The sequence below is a fragment of the Bos indicus x Bos taurus genome, chromosome 3 (genome assembly GCF_003369695.1).
Source record: "Bos indicus x Bos taurus breed Angus x Brahman F1 hybrid chromosome 3, Bos_hybrid_MaternalHap_v2.0, whole genome shotgun sequence".
NCBI lineage: Eukaryota > Metazoa > Chordata > Mammalia > Artiodactyla > Bovidae > Bos > Bos indicus x Bos taurus.
The window spans coordinates 84,082,286-84,104,268 of record NC_040078.1 but is presented as its reverse complement, the minus strand read 5'-3'; the positions used below and the strand labels follow the sequence as shown (position 1 = coordinate 84,104,268).

The 21,983-nt window shown below is 37.3% G+C and overlaps 1 protein-coding gene across 3 annotated transcripts in view; it reads right to left on the bottom strand.

Annotated features, from left to right (window-relative positions):
• The window catches only part of TM2D1 (TM2 domain containing 1), a 48,641-nt gene that overhangs the window by 19,817 nt on the left and 6,841 nt on the right, over positions 1-21,983 (bottom strand). For all 3 annotated transcript variants that reach the window (XR_003510345.1, XM_027537070.1, XM_027537071.1), the window contains exons 3-4: positions 15,993-16,101; positions 3,844-3,935 (exon numbers count right to left, since the gene is read on the bottom strand). Coding sequence is in view for 2 of the 3 variants with exons in the window: in XM_027537070.1 (XP_027392871.1) it covers positions 3,844-3,935; positions 15,993-16,101 (201 nt within the window). In the remaining variant the exon portion in view is untranslated. The remainder of the gene's footprint in view (positions 1-3,843; positions 3,936-15,992; positions 16,102-21,983) is intronic.

Sequence of the window (21,983 nt, the reverse complement as noted above, 5' to 3'; positions counted from 1 at the left end):
CGCAGGAGACCCCAGTTTGATTCCTAGGTTGGGAAGATCCCCTGGAAAGAAGATAGGCTACCCACTCCAGTATTCTTGGGCTTCCCTTGTGGCTCAGCTGGTGTAAAGAATCTGCCCGTAATCAGGAGACCTGGGTTGGGAAGATCAACTGGAGAAGGCAAAGAGTACCCACTCCAGTATTCTGGCCAGAATTCCATGGACTATATAGTCCATGGGGTCACAAAGAGTCTACATGACTGAGTGACTTTCACTTTTTTCACTTTTCTTCAAGATTAACTGAGACCAGATTAGCGGAGTGCAGGCCCTGCACACATGCTCACTTGTCAGCAATCCTACCCTTGAAACTAGTGCTATAAAACTCCTCATCAAATCCTCCTGGGTTGGGACACACAGTTCTTGAGGGCAGGAGTCTGTCGTGTCCCTCCTTGTCTGGCAAAGCAATAAAGCTATTCTTTTCTACTTCATCCAAAACTCTGTCTGCAAGATTCGATTTGGCACCGGTATACAGAGGACAATCTTTTTGATATAAAAACCAATGCAAACCATTACTTGTATGTTTTTCATTATTTGGTGCACCAAAACTAATCTTTTAAAAGATGGAGGGAGGGATTTGTGAACAACCAAAAGTAGATTGATTTTTTTATCCAAGTAAAAAAGTTGTTAGGTCTCTTTGTACAGATCCTATTTACTTATCTTATCAAGGAAAGAAATGATGTATTTAGATTTTAAAGTTTTGGAATTCCAAATAAAAATGTTTCTAATCAAGAAGGATCCATTTTTATCCCAAGTCATTACTGTCGTAGATATATTCTTCCAAAAAGATTTTGCTGCCAGATGATATTCAAAAAGCTCATGTTTTCAGTGTACTTTATTTATAGTTTAGTAACTTAAATTTTACATTTAAAGTATACAAATTCAATAAAAGGATTTATTTGGGTATAAAATAAAAAGTACACAGATTAATTTTTGGTGTTTAAAAAAACTGGGGGTATTTTTTGCTTTATTACAGGTTGAGTCTTGCAAATACTCTTCTGTGTAACCATTTTAGAGAATGTAGATTATTTCATACTGAAGCTGCTGTTTGCCAAAGCCCAAGCGTGCTGTAATGATTTGGTAACTGGGTAGCTCTATTCTTTTTGTGCCTATACCAATAAAGGAGAGCTTTCAAATCTTAGAAGAGTTTAACCTACAAATCCCTGTACCTTTATTTGTCCCATGATCTGTGGATATAATATGCCAGTCCAAACTGGTAACTCCAAACTTGAAAAAAGGAATACAATAACCAAAGACTTTGAAATTTGGGGCTTAAAAACACACAACACTTTGTTATTCTCATAAGAAAATATTTACACTTTAAAGTAATATCACCATGAAAGGAGTATCTCTCCCCCCATTAACTGCTCCAAAAGAGCTATTATTTTTGAGAATCCATAATCTTTCAATGCTACAGATGGCCAAAACAAAATATACCAATTATTGCCATGTAAAGAGAAATCACAGATGTTAACACAGTTAAAAACACAAAGATAGAATATTAGAAAAATAAGGCTTCATGGTGAAAAAAGGATTCAGCTAAAGCAGCACAAGTATGAGAATAAATCAATTAGAGGAAATAATGCTATATACATAAAGTATCTATAAAGAAAATTTTTCTTAAAGGAATGTTTGGATCTTATTAAATTTAATTTAATCTCACCCTCAACACATTTCCCTTATTTAATCCTGACATAAAATTTATATAAGGAAGAAAAGAGAGAGAAGCAGAAAACATCTGCTTCATTGACTATGCCAAAGCCTTTGACTGTGTGGATCACAACAAACTCTGGAAAATTCTTCAAGAGATGGGAATACCAGACCACCTGACGTGCCTTTTGAGAAACCTGTATGCAGGTCAGGAAGCAACAGTTAGAACCGGACATGGAACAACAGACTGGTTCCAAATCAGGAAAGGAGTACGTCAAGGCTGTATATTGTGACCCTGCTTATTTAACTTATATGCAAAGTACATCATGAGAAATGCCTGGCTGGATGAAGCACAAGCTGGAATCAAAATTATAGGGAGAAATATCAATAACCTCAGATATGCAGATGACAACACCTTTATGACAGAAAGCAAAGAAGAACTAAAGAGCCTCCTGATGAAAGTGAAAGAGGAAGTGAAAAAAACATTCAAAAAACTAAGATCATGGCATCTGGTCCCAGCACTTCATGGCAAATAGATGGGGAAACAGTGGAAACAGTGAGAGACTTTATTTTCTTGGGCTCCAAAATCACTGCAGATGGTGACTGCAGCCATGAAATTAAAAGACACTTGCTCTTTGGAAGAAAAGCTATGACCAAACTAGACAGCATATTAAAAAGCAGAGACATTACTTTACCGACAAAGGTCCATCTAGTCAAGCTATGGTTTTTCCAGTAGTCCTGTACAGATGTGAGAGTTGGACCTAAAGAAAGCTGAGCACGAAAGAATTGATGTTTTTGAACTGTGGTATTGGATAAGACTCTTGAAAGTACTTTAGGCTGTAAGGAGATCAAACCAGTCAAACCTAAAGGAAATCAGTCCTAAATATTCATTGGAAGGACTGATGTTGAAGCTGAAGCTCTAATAGTTTGACCACCTGATGCGAAGAACTGACTAGATAAGACCCTGATGCTGGGAAAGACTGACGACAGGAGGAGAAGGGGACAATAGAGGATGAAATGGTTGGATGGCGTCACTGACTCAATGGACATGAGTTTGAGCCAGCTCTGGGAGTTGGTGATGGACAGGGAAGTCTGGTGTGCTTCAGTCCATGGAGTGGCAAAGTGTTGAACACGACTGAGAGAATGAACTGAACTGAACCTCACAGTGAAGATTCCTCTTTGATCTCTGGTGGGTAGCAAGATGGAAAGAATAAGATTAGCTTTGGTAGCTAGAAAGCAGAGCACTCAGAAACTTTAAAACTCCTCACTGAAGGGCTAATATAGAAGCAAAGTACTACAGTAAATAAAGCATGATCTCTTGAGCCAGAGTATTTGGGTTCAAATTCAGGTCACTAGCTGAGTGTCCTTGGGTAAATCTCTTAATCTCATGACAAGTTCCCTATCCATAAAACAATGATGATAACAAATATATCAGAGTATAAAGCAAGGCCTCCAGAGGTAGCAAATCCTTTAACCTCTCTGGTGACAATTTCCCTACCTGTTAAAGCAGATTTAAACAGGATGATAAACTCAGAGAGTTTTAAGACTCAAATAAGGGGAGACACGTGAAAGTATTATTTAAACAAAAGCTATCATCAAATATAACTAGCTTTCAGAAGCATTAGTAACTATGGTAAATGTAAAGATTATAACCAAGAGGAAGGTGTGGGGAGGGATGCTAGGGGTAATAATCAGGCTCCATACCAGCTTATACTGGTTGCTGCAGTTACAACCCCAACTTCTCCTGAAAGAAGTAGTTTCTATTCCCAAAGTAACACTGATAGAGATCCAGGTAGAAGGCAAATATTTTTGGAGGGATAGGAAAAGATATGCATTTATTCCTAAAACATTTATTGAATACCCAATGTGTACATAGCACTAGCAATGACAACCCCAGTCTACTATCTTAATGACTACACTGTCTTGAGTGTGTGTTTTCATAACGATGTAAAAAAAAAAACAAGTAAAGTCAGTATCTTTTACCCAAGTTCACTACAGAGCTATCTGCTAGCTCTGTAATCAGAGAAAAACATTGACTATTCAACTCCAGCTAAATGGAACCTTAACTATTAATAGTATGCAGAGATTTAATCTTTAAGAACAGGTACATTTACCTACAAGTTTCACATGAATTTTTTTTTTTTAATAAAATACACTCACCCAAGGCAGGGTATCCAAGGTAAAATCGATCTGCTCCCAACCATCCAAGGAAAAGAGACAGTGCAACCGCCACCTTGTATGAATAGCCATTCCTGCACAGAATCAGAACCTGAATGTCACATTCATATATTTCCAACATGTAAACATTTTAGAAAATAATGTTAATTATTACTGTTAATCAGTTCATTCATCCATTCAATTAATGCTTTTTGGGTGGCTACTAAGTGCCAGGGACTATTTCAGGCTACTGGGAAATATTAATGCACAGAAGAGATAAAAATTCCTGCCTTTAAAGAGCTTACAATCTAGTGGCAGCAAGTAATAAACCTAAGTGAAAGTCGCTCAGTTGTGTCCAACTCTTTGCGACCCCATGGACTATACAGTCCATGGAATTCTCCACACCAGAAAGAATACTGGAGTAATCAGCCTTTCCCTTCTCCAGGGAATCTTCCCAACCCAGGGAATGAACTCAGGTCTCCCGTATTGCAGGCAGATTCTTAACCAGTTGAGCCACAAGGGAAGCCCAAGACTACTGGAGTGGGCAGCCTATCCTTTCTCCAGGGGGTCTTCCCGACCCAGGCATCAAACCAGGGTCTCCTGCATTGCAGGCAGATTCTTTACCAACTAAGCTATGAGGGAAGCCCATAAACCTAAACATATTTTAAAAAGAAACTGTGTTAGAAAGTCATAAAGAAGGACTTCCCTGGTGGTCCAGTGGCTAAGACTGTGCTCATAATGCAGGGGGCCCAGGTTCAAGCCCTGATCAGGGAACTAGATCCCATATGCTGCAACTAAAATATCCCATATGCAGACATGAAGTTTGAAGACCCCACCCCACATGTGCAACTAAGACTTGGTATGGCTAAATAAATAAATATTTAAAAAAAAAAACAGTCATAAATGCTATGAAAAAAGAAGTGGATTAGGGTATATAGGGAATTCAGAATGCCAGGGATACAGATAAGGGCCATTTAAGTGGAGTGACAAGAGTAAGCTTCATTGAGAAGGTGGTATTTCAGCAAAGACCTAAGGGAGGTAAGAGATTTAGCCATGCCATGCCTCTGATGAAAGACTGTGCCAGACAAAAGAAACTGCTGTTGCAAAGGCAGCCTACCTGGCATGTTCAAGGTCTATTAATGAAGCAAGTATAAGAGGAATGGAGTAGGAGAGGGGAAGAACAGAAGGAGACAAGGTCAGAGAGAGAACAGGGCAAAGAGGGCAGATCATGCAGGGCCTTGACTACCATTGTTAAGTGCTATAAAACCACCATCTTTTACTCTGAGTGATATGTGAAGCTACTGCAGAGGTAAGCAGAGGCATGGTGTAAAAACAGTCACTCTAGTTGCTATGCTGAAGATAGACTGCAGGGGAGGATTTGGGAGCTATTGTCACAATAATGTACAACAGATCTTCCCAGATCAAGAGACGAAACCAGAAAGGAGTAACAGTGAGGAAAAGAGTGTGGTGTCAACATGGATCTACTGTATTACACAGGGAACTCTTCTCAATGTTATGAACCAGCCTGGATGGGAGGGGAGTTTTAGGAGAGAACGAATACATGTATACGTATGGCTTAATCCCTTTGCTGTCCACCTGAAATTATCACATTGTTCATCGGCTTTACTCCAATACAAAATTAAAAATTAAAAAAAAAAAAGTGTGTGGTATCTTGGAAGTCAAGTGAAGTCAGTGTATTAAGAAGAACAGAGTGATCAATTGTGCCAAATGTGACTGATGGATGATATAAGAATGCCTGAGAATTTACCACTAAATTTAACCAAGAGGAGAGCATTAGTGACCTCACTAAGAGCAATTCTGGCAACAATGAGGGCAAAATATAGAACAGAGTAGGCTTAAGAAAGACTGGAAGGGCCACAGCAGTGCCCATGAGTCCGTTCCATCCTACAGCACCCACAAACCTGGCTCTCCCCTGCCCTCACCGCTGCAGCAGAGTCCACAGCACAGGCAACCCCACTTGTGGCAGGGAGACCTGCCATCCTGGTGTCCCTGGTGGTGATGCCAGCAACGACAGCAACTCTCGCAGCATCAAGGCACCAGTAACCCCACAGGAAAGAAGCAGAGATGATGAGGGCACTGGTGACACCTCTGGCAGAGGTGATAGAGGGCAGAAAGTGCCAATTAAATATAGCCAGAGGCAGCTCAGGTCAGCGAAACCAAGCTACAAATTGTGCTGCAGTGCCATCTACTGAAAAACAAAAGAAAGAACTCTAATTACCAACCTGTTGAACTGTGAGAATCAAAGAAAATAAAGTTTTACCTAAATGAGAAAGGTATTCACTACCTTAAGCATGCCAGCAAAGGAACAACTAACTCATCAAGCACCATGGAAAGCCACAGTAACACAGCATCAGAAAAAGAAAATGACAATTCTCCAGAAACCAAACTTAAAATCACTTAAAATCTCTACGTGGTCTCATAGAGAATTCAAAATAGCTATCAGGAAGAAACTCAACATGCTGCAAGAAAACAGAAAAACAGTTCAATGAACTAAGGAAAAAATTAATGAAAAGAAGGAATATTTTATCCAAGAGACTGAAACTCTGAACCAAACAAGTTATGAAGCTGAAGAACTCAATAAATGATATGAAGAATGGCATTAAAAAACAATAGAAATAGAGTAGACCATATGGAAGAGAGAATTAGTGAGCTTAAAGACAGAAACTGAGAAATGATTCAGGTGAAAGAGGAGCAAGAACTAAGTTTTTTTTTTAATGAAGAAACTACAAGAACTATCCAACTCCATTAGAAAGGCAACATAAGGACAATGGGTGTACCAGAAAGAAAAGAAAAGGAGAAGGAAACAGCTTATTTAAGGAAGTAATAGCTGTTCAGTTCAGTCACTCAGTCATGTCTGACTCTGTGACCCCATGGACTGCAGCACGCCAGGCTTCCCTGTCCATCACCAACTCCCAGAGCTTGCTCAGACACATGTCCATTGAGTTGGTGATGTCATCCAACCATCTCATCTTCTGTTGCCCGCTTCTAAGTAATAGCTGCTGCTGCTGCTGCTGCTAAGTCACTTCAGTTGTGTCCGACTCTGTGTGACCCCATAGACGGCAGCCTACCAGGCTCCTCCATCCCTGGGATTCTCCAGGCAAGAACACTGGAGTGGGCTGCCATTTCCTTCTCCAATGCATGAAAGTGAAAAGTGAAAGGGAAGTCGCTCAGTCGTGTCCGACTCTTAGCGACCCCATGGACTGCAGCCGACCAGGCACCTCTGTCCGTGGGATTCTCCAGGCAAAAGTACTGGAGTGGCTGAGAATGTCTCAAAGCTGGGAAAGGAGTTAGATATACAAGCCCACATAGCAAATAGAACACCTAAAAAGACCTTCCCCAAGACACATTAAAACTGTCAAAAGTCAATGACAAAGAAACAACTTTAAAGGCAGCCAGGGGGGAAAAAGACAGCAACCTACTAAGGTACCCCCCTAGGTGATCAGCAGATTTCTCAGCAGAAACTCTATTGGCCAGGAGAGAGTAAAATGACAAACTCAAAATATTGAAAGACAAAAACCATCAGCCAAGAATACTCTATATAGCATAAGTTTCATTCAGATACATGGAGAAATAAAGGCATTCCCAGACAAACAGAAGTTGAGGGAATTTATCATCTCTAGACTTTCTTTACAAGAAATGCTTTAAAAAAATTCTTCTACTTGAAATGAAAAAGCAAAAGTCCAAAAAATTTTAAGCTAATAAGCAGAATCAGAAAACAGTAACTATATATCAGAATAGGTTGCTGGGAATTTATTGGTGGTCCAGTGGTTAAGACTCTGCACTCTGAATGCAGGGGGCCCCAGTTCAATCCCTGGTCAGGAAACTAGACCCCACATGCCACAGCTAAATATCCAGTATGTGGCAACAAAGATCCCACATGCTGAAATGAAGACTCGGCACAGCCAAATTAAAACAAAACACAAATCGTTAATAACAGGTTGTTAAACACTTAGTTACAGCAAAGATTAAAGGGTGAAAAAAAGTAACTATAGCTACATCAATTTGTTAATGAATTTACAGTATTCTACACTGAGACATATTTGTGACAACAAAAATATAAAAGGGAAAAAGGAAAAAAGATGCAACCTCTCTAGGAATAGGAGGATAGGATACTACCAACAGGACTTCCCTGGTGGCTCAGTGGTAAAGAATCTGCCTGCCTAGGCAGGAGACACGGGTTCGATCCCTGGGCTGGGAAGATCCCACATGCTGAGAAGCAACTAAGCCCGTGTGCCACAACTACTGAGACTGTGCTCTAGAGTCCAGAAGCTACATACGAGCTCATGTGCTGCAACTACCAAAGCCCGTGCAGCCCTAGAGCCTGTGCTCCATAACAAGAGAAGCCATCGCAATGAGAAGCCCGTACACCACAGCTAGAGAGTAGCCCCCACCCACCACAAGTAGAGAAAAGCCTGTGCAGTAACGACGATCCAGTACAGCCAAAAATAAATGGATAAAAATTTTTAAAAAGATACTACCAACAGAAAAAGGACTATCTTTGAGATGTTTATACAAACCTCATTGACAACCACAAAACAAAAATCTAGAGCAGAGACCCAAAACATAAAAAAAAGAGAGAAAACTGAGAAAAACATCATAGAAGACTACCATTCCCTTGCACAGGAATGCAAAGAAAAAGAAACAATGGAACTACAGAACAACCAGAAAACAAAAGATAAATGGCAATACCAAGTCCTCATACTCAATAATCACACTAAATGGGAACTTCCCTGGTGGTCCAGTGGTTAAGACTGTTCTTCCATTACAGGGGGCATGGGTTTGATCCCGGGTTGGGAAACTAAGATCCTGCATGCCACACAGCATGGTAAACACACACACACACACACTCTCTGAATGTAAATAGATTGAATTCACCAGGCAGAAGACAGAGAATGCCTGGATGGATTAAAACATAAGACCCAACTATATGCTGATTCTAGGAGACTCATCTCAGTTCTAAGTAAAGGATTGCAAAATGATACTCAAAGCAAATGGCGGCCAAAAGAAAGCAGGCATAACCATACTCATATCAGACTTCAGACCAAAAAAGTTAACAAGAGACAAAGATGGGCATTATATACTAACGATAAAGGGTATAATTTATTTAGAAAACATATTCATTAATATATATGCACCTAACAACAGAGCACAAAATATATAAAGCATATAACTGACTTAAAGGGAGAAACTGACAGCATCACAGTGAGAGGAGATGTTAACAACCCACAATAAATGGATAGATCACACAGACAGAAAGAGAACAAGGAAAACTCAACCTTAAATGAAACACTAGACCAAAGAGACTTAATAATAGATGTATACAGAACATTCTATCCAAAATCTGCAGAATAAACATATTTCTTAAGGGCACACAGAATGTTCTCAAGGATAAACCATCTGCTGGGGCACAGAACAAGCTTTAATAAATTTAAGAAGACTGAAATTATATCAAGTATCTTTTCTGACCACAGTGGTATGAAACTAAAAATCAATTTTAAGAAAGCTGAAAAAATCATAAATATGTGGAGATTAAACAAACTATTGAACAACTATTGCATCAGTGAAAAAATTAAAGGGGAAATTTTAAAAATATCTGAAGAGAAATGAAAATACAACATACCAAAATCTCTGACACACATGTAATATCAGTACTAAGAGAATGGTTTATAGAAATACAGGTCTACTTCAAGAAACAAGAAAAATCACAAATAATCTAACCATACATTTAAAGAAACTAGAAAAAAGAAGGGAAAAAAAAAATGAAGCCCAAAATCAGTAGAAGGAAGGAAATAATAAAAATGAAATTGGAAATAAATGAAACAGAGACCAAAAAGAAAATAGAAAAGATTAATGAAACTAAGAGCTGGTTCTTTGAAAAGATAAAGTTGACAAACCTTCAACCTGACTCACTTAAAAAAAGAGAGAACTCAGATAAGTAAAATCAGAAATAAAAGAGGAGAAGTTACAATGGATATCAAAGAAATACTGGGTTGGCCAAAAAGATCATTCGGGTTTTTTCATGTCATCTTATCCAGAAAGAACTTTTTGGTCAACCCAATATAAAGGCTTATAAGTGACTACTATGAATAACTGTATGCCAATAAATTGGACAACTTAGATAAATTTTAGAATCATACAGCTTTCCAAGACTGAATCCATAAGAAATAGAAAATGTGAATAGCTCAATTACCAACTAAGAGATTAAAATGATAGTCAAACCCCCCCCCCAAAAAAAACAAAAGTCCAGGAGCAGATGGTTTCACTGGTGAACTCTACCAAACATTCAAAGATTTAATACCTATCTTTCTCAACCTCTTCCAAAAAACTGAAGAGGAGCAGACACTTCTTAACTCATTTTAGAAAACCAACATTACTATGATACCAAAATAAGATAAGGACATCAAAAGAGAAGAAAATTACAAAACAATATCTCTGATGAACACAGATGCAAACATCCTCAACAAAATATTAGTAAACCAAATACAACAATACTTTACAAGGATTACACACCATGATCAAATGGGATTATTACAGGAAAGCAAGGATGGTTCATTTGCAAATCAATGTGATACACCATATTAACAAAATGAATACAAATCATATGATCATCTCAATTTATGCAGAAAAAGCATCTGACAAGATTCAACATTCATTTATGATAAAAAAAAAACTTTCAATAAAATGAATATAGAAGGAATGTACTTCTACATAGTAAAGGCCGTATATAACAAACCCATAGCTATTATATTCAGCAGTGACAAATTGAAAGCTTTCCCCTCTAAGATCAGGAACAAAATAAGGATACCCACTCTTATCACTCTTATTCAAAGTAATACTGGAATTCATAGCCAGAGCAATTAGGCAAGAAAAAAAAATAAAAGACAACCATATTGGCAAGGAAGAAGTAAAAGCGTCACTGTTTGTGGATGACACAATTTTATATACAGAAAACCCTAAACATTCTACCAAAAAAATTTATTAGAAATAATAAATACAGTAAAACAGCAAGGTAGAAAATCGGTATACAAAAATCTGCTCTCTTAATATATCTTAATATATAAGTTGTTAATATATATTAACAACTAGAAGAAAAAGAAGTTTAAAAAATCCTATTTACAATTGCAACAAAAAGAATGGAATACCTAGGAATAAATTTAACCAAGGAAATGAAAGACCTGTACACTGAAAACTATAGGACATTATTGAAATTAATTGAAGAAAACACAAAGAAATGTAAAAATATCCCATGCTCATGAAATGGAAGAATTAACATTGCTAAAATACAAATTACCTAATAGAATCTACAGATTCAGTGCAATTCTTATCATACAACTCAATTACAACAAAACAACCTAACTTAAAAATGGGCATGGGATCTGAACAATTTTCCATTTAAGATATGGCTAATAGGCACTTGAAAAGAAGATGTTCAATATCACAAATCATCAGAGAGATGCAAATTAAAACCACAATGAGGTATCATCTCACACATTAAAATGGCTATTATCATAAAAATAAGAAAAAACGAGATGTTGGAAAGGATGTGGAGAAAAAGGGAACGCTCATGATTTGCTGGTAAATGTAATTTGGAGCAGCCACTATGAAAAACAGTATGGAGATTCCTCAAAAAATTAAGAATAAAATTACCATATGATCTAGCTATTCCACGTCTGGGTATTTATCCAAAGAATAAGGAAATACTAATTCAAAAATATATAAGCATTCCAATGTTCACTGCAGCATTATTAACAATAGCCAAGATGTGGAAACAACCTAAGACCCACTGGTGAGTGAACAGATAAAAAAGATATATACACATATCTAAACATACAAGTAGAATTCAAAGAGTTTTATTTCTATCTCTATATGCTGCTGCTGCTAAGTCACTTCAGTCGTGTCCGACTCTGTGCGACCCCATAGACAACAGCCCACTAGGGTCCCCTGCCCCTGGGATTCTCTAGGCAAGAACACTGGAGTGGGCTGCCATTTCCTTCTCCAATGCATGAAAGTGAAGTCGCTCAGTTATGTCCAGTCCTAGTGAGCCCATGGACTGCAGCCTACCAGGCTCCTCCGTCCATGGGATTCTCCATGGACGGAGATTCTCCATGGACTCTCTTTCGAGTACTGGAGTGGGTTGCCATTGCCTTCTCTGAAACATACAAGACTACTACTCATTCACTAAAAAAAAAAAAAAAAAAACTTGCCATTTGTGACAACATGGACAGATCTTGAGGACATTGTGTTGAGTGAAAGAAGTGAGATAGAAAAAGACAAATATCATATGATTTCGCTCATGGCTGGGCCTGAGCCTTGCAGAGACAATGGGACATAGTCCATGCTCATGCTCAGTTATGTCCGACTCTTTGTGACCCCATGGACTGTAGCCCATCAGACTCCTCTAGCCATGGGATTTTCCAGGCAAGAATATTGGAGTGGGGTGCCATTTCCTCCTTCAGGGCATCTTCCTGACTCAGGGATTGAACCTGTTGTCTTCTGTGTCTCCTGCACTGCAGGGGGATTCTTTACCCACTGAGCCATCAGGGAAGCCCATTTTGCTCATATGTGGCACATATGAAAAATAAGTAAATGAACAACAAAAAAATAACATGAAAAAAACCACACTGAAACAGAAGATACTGGCAGTCCCCAGAGGTGAAGGTAGGTGGGAGGTGGATGAAACGGGTAAAGGTGATCAACTGCAAAATGATGGATGGGAACTAGACTTGGTGGCAAACAGCCTGCAGTATATATAGAAGTTGAATTATAATGTATACATGAAACATGTTACAAACCAATGTTAATTCAATTTTAAAAAGTTGGAAAAAAAACCTAAAGAAAAGCATAGATAATCCTTTCAAGGAGTTGCTACAAATAAGAGTAAAGAAATAAAGAGGTAGCTGGAATCATCATTTTAAAGTCAAATCTGATCATGTCTCTTGCTTATAATCCTATTTTTTGCATTGCACTCAAAATTAAGACATTTTCAGGGAGTTGGGGGAGATAGTAAACAGCCCAGAGATCCTGTCTATGCAGCCAATATTACAAGGATGTCAGACTTTGCCCTGAGGCAAAATACCTACCAGAATAGCGGTAGAGAAATAAACTGGGAGACTTGGTAGAAACTCAAGTGATAATCTACTGGCTACTAGCAGTGGAAGAGAAAAGGAAACAAAACTGGAAAATATTAAAGGCAGAAGCAGCCAGACTAAATGTGGGGAATGAGTCATTCTTTGGAGAATGACTCCAAAGTTTCTGCTTAAGGAACTGGATAGAACAGCTGCATTCACTAATACAAAGGAGGAAATGATTGAAGGAAGAGACAATAGATTCAGTTTGGGATCTTTATATAAAGATGGTATGAGAAACCAAAGGGGTGGATGAATGAAGAAGAGAAGAGGACCAAGGACATAATCTTGTGAATATCAAGATATAAGAAAGAAGGAAAATAATAGGAATCAAAGGAAATTGAAGTGTGTTTTATACTGTAAGCCAAGGAAAGAAAGTATTTTAAGAAACAGGAATACCAAATGCTGTAGAAGGATTGTAGACTATAAATATCCATTTGATACAGCAACAAAGATCACTGGCAAATTTTAGTATGGCCAAAAGCTATACTGCATTAGACTAAAAGTTCATACAGAAACAAGCCTCTCAAAAAGCTTGGCTAGTAAGGGGAATGAAATTAGAAAAGCAGTGATCTATATAAATAAATCACCCTAAAGAATACTCTAAAAACTGGTGGTGCAGCAAAGATTTATCTAACTGTTCATCAAATCAGGTTCCTTTTTCTCACAGGCATACGGCTAAACTATACACATACCTTGTTTTGATGTGCTTTGTGTTATTGCGCTCTACAGAGAAACTGAGGTTTTTTACAAATTGAAGGTCTGTATCAACCCTTCACCAGGCAAGTCTGTCAGTGCCATTTTTCCAACAGCATTATTTTTAAATTAAGGTACGGTTTTTTGGACACAATGTTATTGCACACAATAGACTACACGTAGTATAAACATAACTTTTATATACACAGGGAAACCAGAAGATTCGTGTAACTTGCTTTATTGCATTGATCTGCAACCAAACTCATGATATCTCTGAGGTATGCCTGTGTATTAATATATTCTAGCTCACTTTGCAGTTAAATGCAGCCATCACTTAGTTCTGGCCAATAGAATGAGGACAGCAGTGATGTAAGCCATCATGTATGCCATGTCTGGTCCATGAAACATGTCTATAGGTGTTCCATCTCCTCTTTCCATCTGTTGGCTGAATGGAAAAGACTCCAAGGACTAGAGGAAGTAAAGTCACAAGATGAAAGGTACAAGACCCCTGCATGTATGCATGGAGCAACTATCACTTCCTTCACCCCATGCAGACCTCCAAATCAAAACAAATTGGATTATGATATGAGTGAGAAATAAAATTTACTGGGTTAAGCCACTAAAATTCTTAAGGCATCTATTACAACAGGTAGGTTGCTCCAACTAGCGTAGATGGGCAGGATAAACAGGTGTGCTTGGTAACTTGATTAGACATAGTTAATAGACTTCAGTTGCTAAAGAATACATTACAGAATGGCCACATCTGTGATAGTAAGATGGAGTTTTAATCAAGTATCAATATTATGAAAGGATATGCCAACAGGAGAAGGAAACTATGTAAACTGGAAAAGGGAGCACTCAATGAATTAACAACTTGTCAGTGAGTCTTATTCAGTAGCTGACCAGCAGGTGGTTGTTTGAAAGGCACATACTGAATATTCTGATAGAGGAAAGTAATGCACTAGGTTATCTTACTTTTGTGATTTATCATTAAAATTATCCATCAACCTAACTCCTTTTGTTCTGATTCAATGCTCATCAAGCAAATCCTATTTTGGAATTTTGGACTTTACTATAGGAGAGAAATAAGTTGGCCAGTAGGCTTGGAGTATCTAGTTTCCTTGATAATTATATTTCTTATCACAATTGACATGAATGTCTTGTGAGCATGATTAGTATAGCTCAGTTGTATTTCAGTCTAATCTACTAAGAGACATTAAAAGAAAAATTAGAATTAACTTGGAAATTAAGTGGCAGATCATTGTGATGTGAACATTACAGGTAAAATGAATCTGCAGTGTCCAACTTGAGTGGTTCTCAACAAATGTTTTCTTGGACCACCAACACTTAACAAAGTATTTGTCATTTGGAAATATCAATCTATAAATTTAAAAACTGACTAAACCATATCTAAGTACTTTGAAAATAATTCCTCTTAACAATTATTATTTTACTAATGAGAAATCTTAGAACCCAAGAAGCTTAAGTGATTGGATTACACAGCAAGATAGAATCGAAAGCTCCTCATTAACTTTGTAAAGTAGGGTCAAAAGAAGAGAAAAAAAGACTCTAGTAGTAATTTCTAAGAATTCTAATGGAACTTGCAGAAACGAATAGTGGCCTTTCTTTATACAACTGCAAAATAGGTACCATTATATAAAATGTAACAACATACAGTAAAAGGTAAAAATACAATGCCAGGAATTAATAAAAATGGGTAAAACTAAATCATACTTTCAGTACAAAGTAGCAATATAGGAATGAACTGTCAGCTTTACTGCAGCAAAAATAAACAGCCAACTTAAAAGTTCTTTAAGAATATTCCCAACAAAATAAAGTCATTTGTCTTAATATAAAAAAACTAACTTCTGAATTGTTTAACATTATCACTCATCATCCAAACCAATTACAAAGAATGAAACCAAGTTTCAAAATGCAAATGATTACTAATTAGCATTCTTTTAATAATGTAGGTATGTAGTCCCTTATTTGCACTCCAGAAAGTCCCCAAATTTTTGAAACAGAATTTTTTCATAACCCGTTTTGTAGCATAAACTGACTGAATGACATGACCTGAAGCCACTCAGTCTATTTATCCCATACAGTGAACTACTAAACTTTACTTGGTAAACTTCATTTTTAAAACAATACACACACTTAAAATAGAGGTCTTCTGACAAAAGCAAAAAGATAAAAGTTATATTAGTCCAGGATTCTCCTTATAAATTAACTCTTTACTCTTCATTCCACCCAGCTGAGATTTAACTCAGGCAAGTAGATCTGAAAATTTAGCTTCAGTAATATACTTACACATTTCGGCAAGATATAGGCTTGAGAAAACCAACTTCGTTTCCAGTAAAATGTGTTTCGTTGCCACCAAAATCCTTACAAGTTATGTTAGGTGCTGGAAAACACTGAACTAAAGGCAGAAAAAAGCAAGAATCCATTATTTCTTTTTCCTGTGGAAAATTATGTAATTATGCTTTTTTCCTAAGGCTAGCAATGCACACAAGAAAATCTAATGTTCAAACCAACTACCTCCCCATGCTGCTGCTGCTTCCCCATATGAGATTTTAATTTAGATAGGAAAAGCTATATTATACATATTCATGTACAAGATAAGATAAAGATAATGTTCAATCTCCTGCCCCTGACAAAGATGACCAAGGAAGAACTGCATAGTATTACTGTTCTTTACTTCATCTCTACGGTGAAGAATACTTCTTGAATTTTTTGTTGGTAACCAATCAGGCAATTCATTACATAAAACATAATCTAATTTTGTATTTTCAGTTTATAAAATTCTTATAGATGATACCTACAATAAACTAAGATTCTTCTTTATTCTAAATAACTTTTTATTTATTCTAAATGGGTTTGCTTCTCCATTCCCTCTAGGATTTGATGTATATGTTATCTCAGCATTTAGTAATTTGATCTTTATTCATAACCCAGATGACTTAATAAGAGGAAGTAACACTTATAGAGCTTACTATGTGCTAAGCAAGTACTGTCCTGAAGCTTTTATGTCCTCATCATATAAAGTAAGAACTTTGGAATGAGAATCACCTATCTATACATTGCCTCTTTCAGAAACTTGGATTCCATGTAGATAAAAGTAGCACTAAGATCATAAGAAGATTATTGTGGGGATAAAATGTGATATAAATTATCTAGCATAAAGCAGAGCACTTAGTAGGCAATCAATAAATGTTAGTACTTTTTACTCCTTCACCATTTCTGACTAAAAGGTACTAATTCCTTTAGGCTAGTTTCAGGAAATGCTTATCTCTATGCTTAACATCAATGATTACAATTTTTTGAGAAAATGAAAATAGAACTTGGTATAATAGACTTAAAAAAAAACCCACAGTGTTTTATTATGAAAAAGAAATAAATGGCATTTATTTTACATCTACTTTATAATTACCTTAAGATTTCCAACAAATCACTGTCCTGTTTTAGGCCAGAGTAGTACACTGAGAGAATGATGCTAGGAAAAATATCCTGTAATGACTTTGCACTCTTTGGTTGTGTTACTGATAGTTCAAACTATACCATCCCATAAACTTTACTTATCTTTTTAATGTACTTACATTTCCAACACAAGAAGATGCTCACGCTAAAGAGCACAGATTCAGTAAAACTGACCATTTAGACAAGAAAGAAGGTAATAAAATAAAAGGAAGAGAGAGAGTGAAGAAATAATTATCCTAGGAAACAACTAAGGGAAGACAGTGTAATTGACCACGAATTTAGCTTAGAGGCTCCTGGTAGTAAGGCAAAAAGAGCCACAGAGCTACTGTGATGTAACTGAAAGCATACCAATTCACCTCTAAACCACTGTGTGAACTTGGTTTGGTACATGACGTAAGAGTAAAGGAATGTAATAGAGAAGGTCCTTAATAATAAGAACCTTTACAAAACAATAAACGTTTTCCACATAGCCTTTTCTCACACTGACTCCAGACATAAGCAAGGGCTTATAATGTTAGGATCGACAGAGATGGGGCAACAAAAGTCAACAGATGATTTATATGTAGCTGTTTGGCCACCTGCCTTGATACAGGGACAAAGCTTACTTGAGTTTTGTGAATCAACTATTATCATGCCCCTTAAGGTGTATCTCTTGGTCTGCCATCTTAGGTCATGCTTTTGACTGGAGCTATATGGCAGACAGCTTCCCAGGTGACACAGTGGTAAAGAATCCACCTGCCAATGCAGGAGACATGAGAGACGTCAGTTCGATCCCTGGGTTGGGAAGATCCGCTGGAGGAGGGCATGGCAACCCACTCCAGTATTCTTGCCTGGGAAATTCCATGGACAGAGAAGCCTGACAGGCCCCAGTCCATGAGGTCACAAAGAGTCGGACACAAGTGAGCAACTGAGCACAAGCATGTGCATATAGCAGACAACTCAAAACTGAGGTCAACAAACATCTTAAATGCTAATACATTTTCTATGTTACCAACTGAAAGATGAGTATGCTCTATTTAAATGATGGAGGAATGACAGAAAGTAATTTTGCTTTCTAGGGGATATTTGGCAATGTCTGGAAACATTTTTGGTTGTCACTACTGGGAAAATGCTACTGGCATCTAGTGGATGGAGGCCAGGATGCTTCTAAATCTTCTACAATGCACAAGATAGCCTCCTCACAATAATTATCTAGCCCCAAACATTACTAAGGGTGAAAAACAATGCTCTAGATCAGCTGTGTTCAAAAAATTTTGCTCACATACTCCCTAAAATTTTTTAAAACTATATATTCCCTCACACATTTTTAAGTTGACATCTAAAATTTTTCACCATGGATTTAAATGGCTGGGAAAAAATTTATTTCCAGCATACTGTAAATACTGCCCTTAATATTGAAATATTATAGCATTCTTTACAGTGGAATCTAAACACAGCAATTTCATATCATGATCCAACCAAGAATATGAAAGGGCTCTTCTTTTAAATGCAGAAAACTTTACATTAATTGTAGGAAAAAATACACATATAATAAAAACTGATTCTCGCTGATGTATGACAGAAAACCACAAAATTCTGTAAAGCAATTATCCTTCAACTCAAAAATTAAAAAAAAAAAAAAAAGAGGATCTGGAAATTGATTATTTTAAAGACATACTGTGGGCTGAATTGCACTCTCCCAAAAAGATATATTGAGGTCCTAACCCTCAGCACTTCACAATGTGACCTTAATTGGCAATAGCATCTTTGCAAATTTAAGTTTGCAATCCAACTTTGCATCCAAGTTAAGATGAGGTCATTAGGGTGGTGGGCCCTAATGCAGTAAGATGGGTATCCTTCAAAAATGGGAAAATGAACATACACAGGGAGAAGACGATGTGAAGACATGCAGGCAGGATGCAGTGTGAACACAGAAGCAGAGATCAGACGATGTGGGGCTTTCCCTGCTGGTCCAGTGATTAGGCCTTGGGACTTCCACTGCCAAGGACCTGGGATGATTCCCATAGAGGCTTTGTCCAATATACTTTGCTTTAGAGAAATGCACTGTTTTTTGAGATTACAGCTTCCTTTACAAAATTTTGAAGGATTAAACATTTATGGAGGTGGGCATGCGTGCTTGTCAGTCATGTCTGATTCTTTGTAACTTCATGAGCTGTAGACCAACAGGTTGCTCTGTCCATGGGATTTCCCAGGCAAGAATACTGGAGTGGGTTGCCATTTCCTCCTCTAGGGAATCTTCTCAATTCAGGGATCAAACTCACGAATCTCCTGCGTCTCCTGCATTGCAGGCGGATTCTTTACCACTGAGCCACCTGGGAAGCTCTCAAACATTTATAGGTGAGTTGTAAAAATGCTTTATAAAAATATGAAAAACAAATAAATCGTAATTTTTTCAGTTACATTCTATTAATTGTTCAAACTCCCAAATTTTGACAACTTTAGTTTTCAATGTGTTTTATCATTTCTAACATAAGAAATGATCTGTATTCAATATGAGCTACTTCGTAGTCAATGAGACAGATAAGGAGAGAAAAATGCCCAACATTTCAGGCTTAGAACCTCAGGAAAGATACAATTAGTAGAAGTACCAGAGTGAAGGGGAAACCATATTGCTACAATATTTCTAGAGAAGTCTAACAGAAGTATGAGCTAATTATTTCAAGGGACAAAAACTACATACTTTAGTGAGGATAGATGAGGGGCTGCTCTCATTATAAAGTGAGATGACATGAGAAAATAATAAGAGAAACATTGAGATGGATCAGATTTGTTTGAACTGACAGAAAATGCCAAAATGCAGTACTTCAGAATGGGGCAAATTTAGGTTTAAGTCAGAACTCTGTCACTTAACTAGTATGTTCTTCTGGTCAAGTTATGAAATCTCACTGAACCTTGTTTTGTAATCTGTGAAACAAAAATAAGACCCTTGTACTACCACTAGCCAAGTAGTAAAGGCATTTGGCATGTAAAGCATGGTGCCTGGCTAGAGAAAATGTTCAACTTAAACTCTAAAAACGTAGAGAACTTCAACACTGAGAAGACTGAGAGACTGAACCTGATAGGAATAAATTTAACATGTGCGTGATCTGTAAAAGTAATAAAAGACTGTGAAATGAAATCAATTCAATGGATGCCTACAGCCCTAGAACTTATTCATTTTTACGTATTTTATAGTGACTTCATTTGGTCCTTATTTTAAAAAAAAACCTGTTATGTAGACAGAACTAGTAATATGCTCCTTTTTATTTTTTTTCCTGTACAAACAGAAAAACTGACGTTCCAAGAAATTAAACAAGCTGACCAAAGTCTCACACTAGGTAATATTCTTTAAGTCCTAGACCAACATTCATCACTTTTAATCAACACCCTTTTCATTACACCACAATAATGCCATGCTTACACTGATTTCAGAAACAAGTAAAAATGAGTCTGTATGATGATTTAGGAAGATTTAGGAAGCCAGTTACCCCTAAATGTTAACTAATGGACAAAATTAAGCAACATGCTACAATCCTGAAAATTATTCCATTTGCAGTTTTCCTGCAAAATGTTTGTCTCTGGCCAATGACTGGGATTTAAATGGCATCAACTTAAGTCATCAACGATGCAATGGACATGAACTTGGGCAAACTTCGGGAGATGGTGAAGAACAGGGAGGTCTGACGTGCTGCAGATCATGGGGTCGCAAAGAGTCAGACAAGCCTGAGTGAGTGAACAACAACTTAGCATTGATAGACAGTATTTCTTGATTATATAAAGCAGAACTATTTTTTTAAGCACAAAAAAGCTAAACTCAAAATAAAGTAACCAATGAAGTTTCATAACAGTAAAAAGGAGTGACCTAGACAGGAAATGGTATGGGATTCTACTCTAGTCATAAAATTAAAAGACATTTGTTACTTGGAAGAAAAGCTATGACAAACCTAAACAGTGTATTAAAAAGCAGAGACATCACTTTGCCTACAAAGGTCCGTATAGTCAAAGCTAGGGTTTTTCCAGTAGTCATATATGGATGTGAGAGTTGGACCATGAAGGAAGCTGAATGTCAAAGAACTGATTTTTTTGAAATGTGCTGGAGAAGACTCTTGAGAGTCCCTAGGACTGCAAGGAAGTCAATCCAAAGGAAATCAATCCTGAATATTCATTGGAAGGACTGATGGTGAAGCTGAAACTCCAATACTTTGGCCACTTGATGAGAAGAACTGACTCTTTGGAACCTGATGCTGGGAAGGATGCAACACAGGAGAAAGGGATGACAGAGGACACGAGATGGTTGGGTGGCATCACTGACTCAATGGACAGGAGTTTGAGCATGCTCCAGGAGATGGTAAGGATAGGGAGACTTGGCATGCTGCAGTCCATGGGGTCACAAAGAGTCAGATACGACTGAGCAACTGGACAACAACAACAACATTTAAGTGTATGTTTCCATAAATATATTTCAATAAAACCTTAATAAAACAGACCTGTGTCAAAGGACCAGAGCAAAATTTCTGGAAATGGTTTTTTAATACCTTTGTATTTTACTGATTGGAAAATTGAAAACACTTGCTATATATGTCAAATATGTATATATACGTACTAGACAGCACACTCCTTGAGGGCAGAAATTTGTCTTTTTTAATGTATCATCTCTACCACTTAGCAGAATGCCATATAATAACATCTTAATAAATTAAATATTTTCCCAATAATAGACAGTTTTGGGTTTCCCAGGTGGTACTAGTGGTAAAGAACCCACCTGCCAATGCAGGTTCGATTCCTGGGTTTGGAAGATTCCCTGGAGGACAGAACAGCAACTCACTCCAATATTCTTGACTGGAG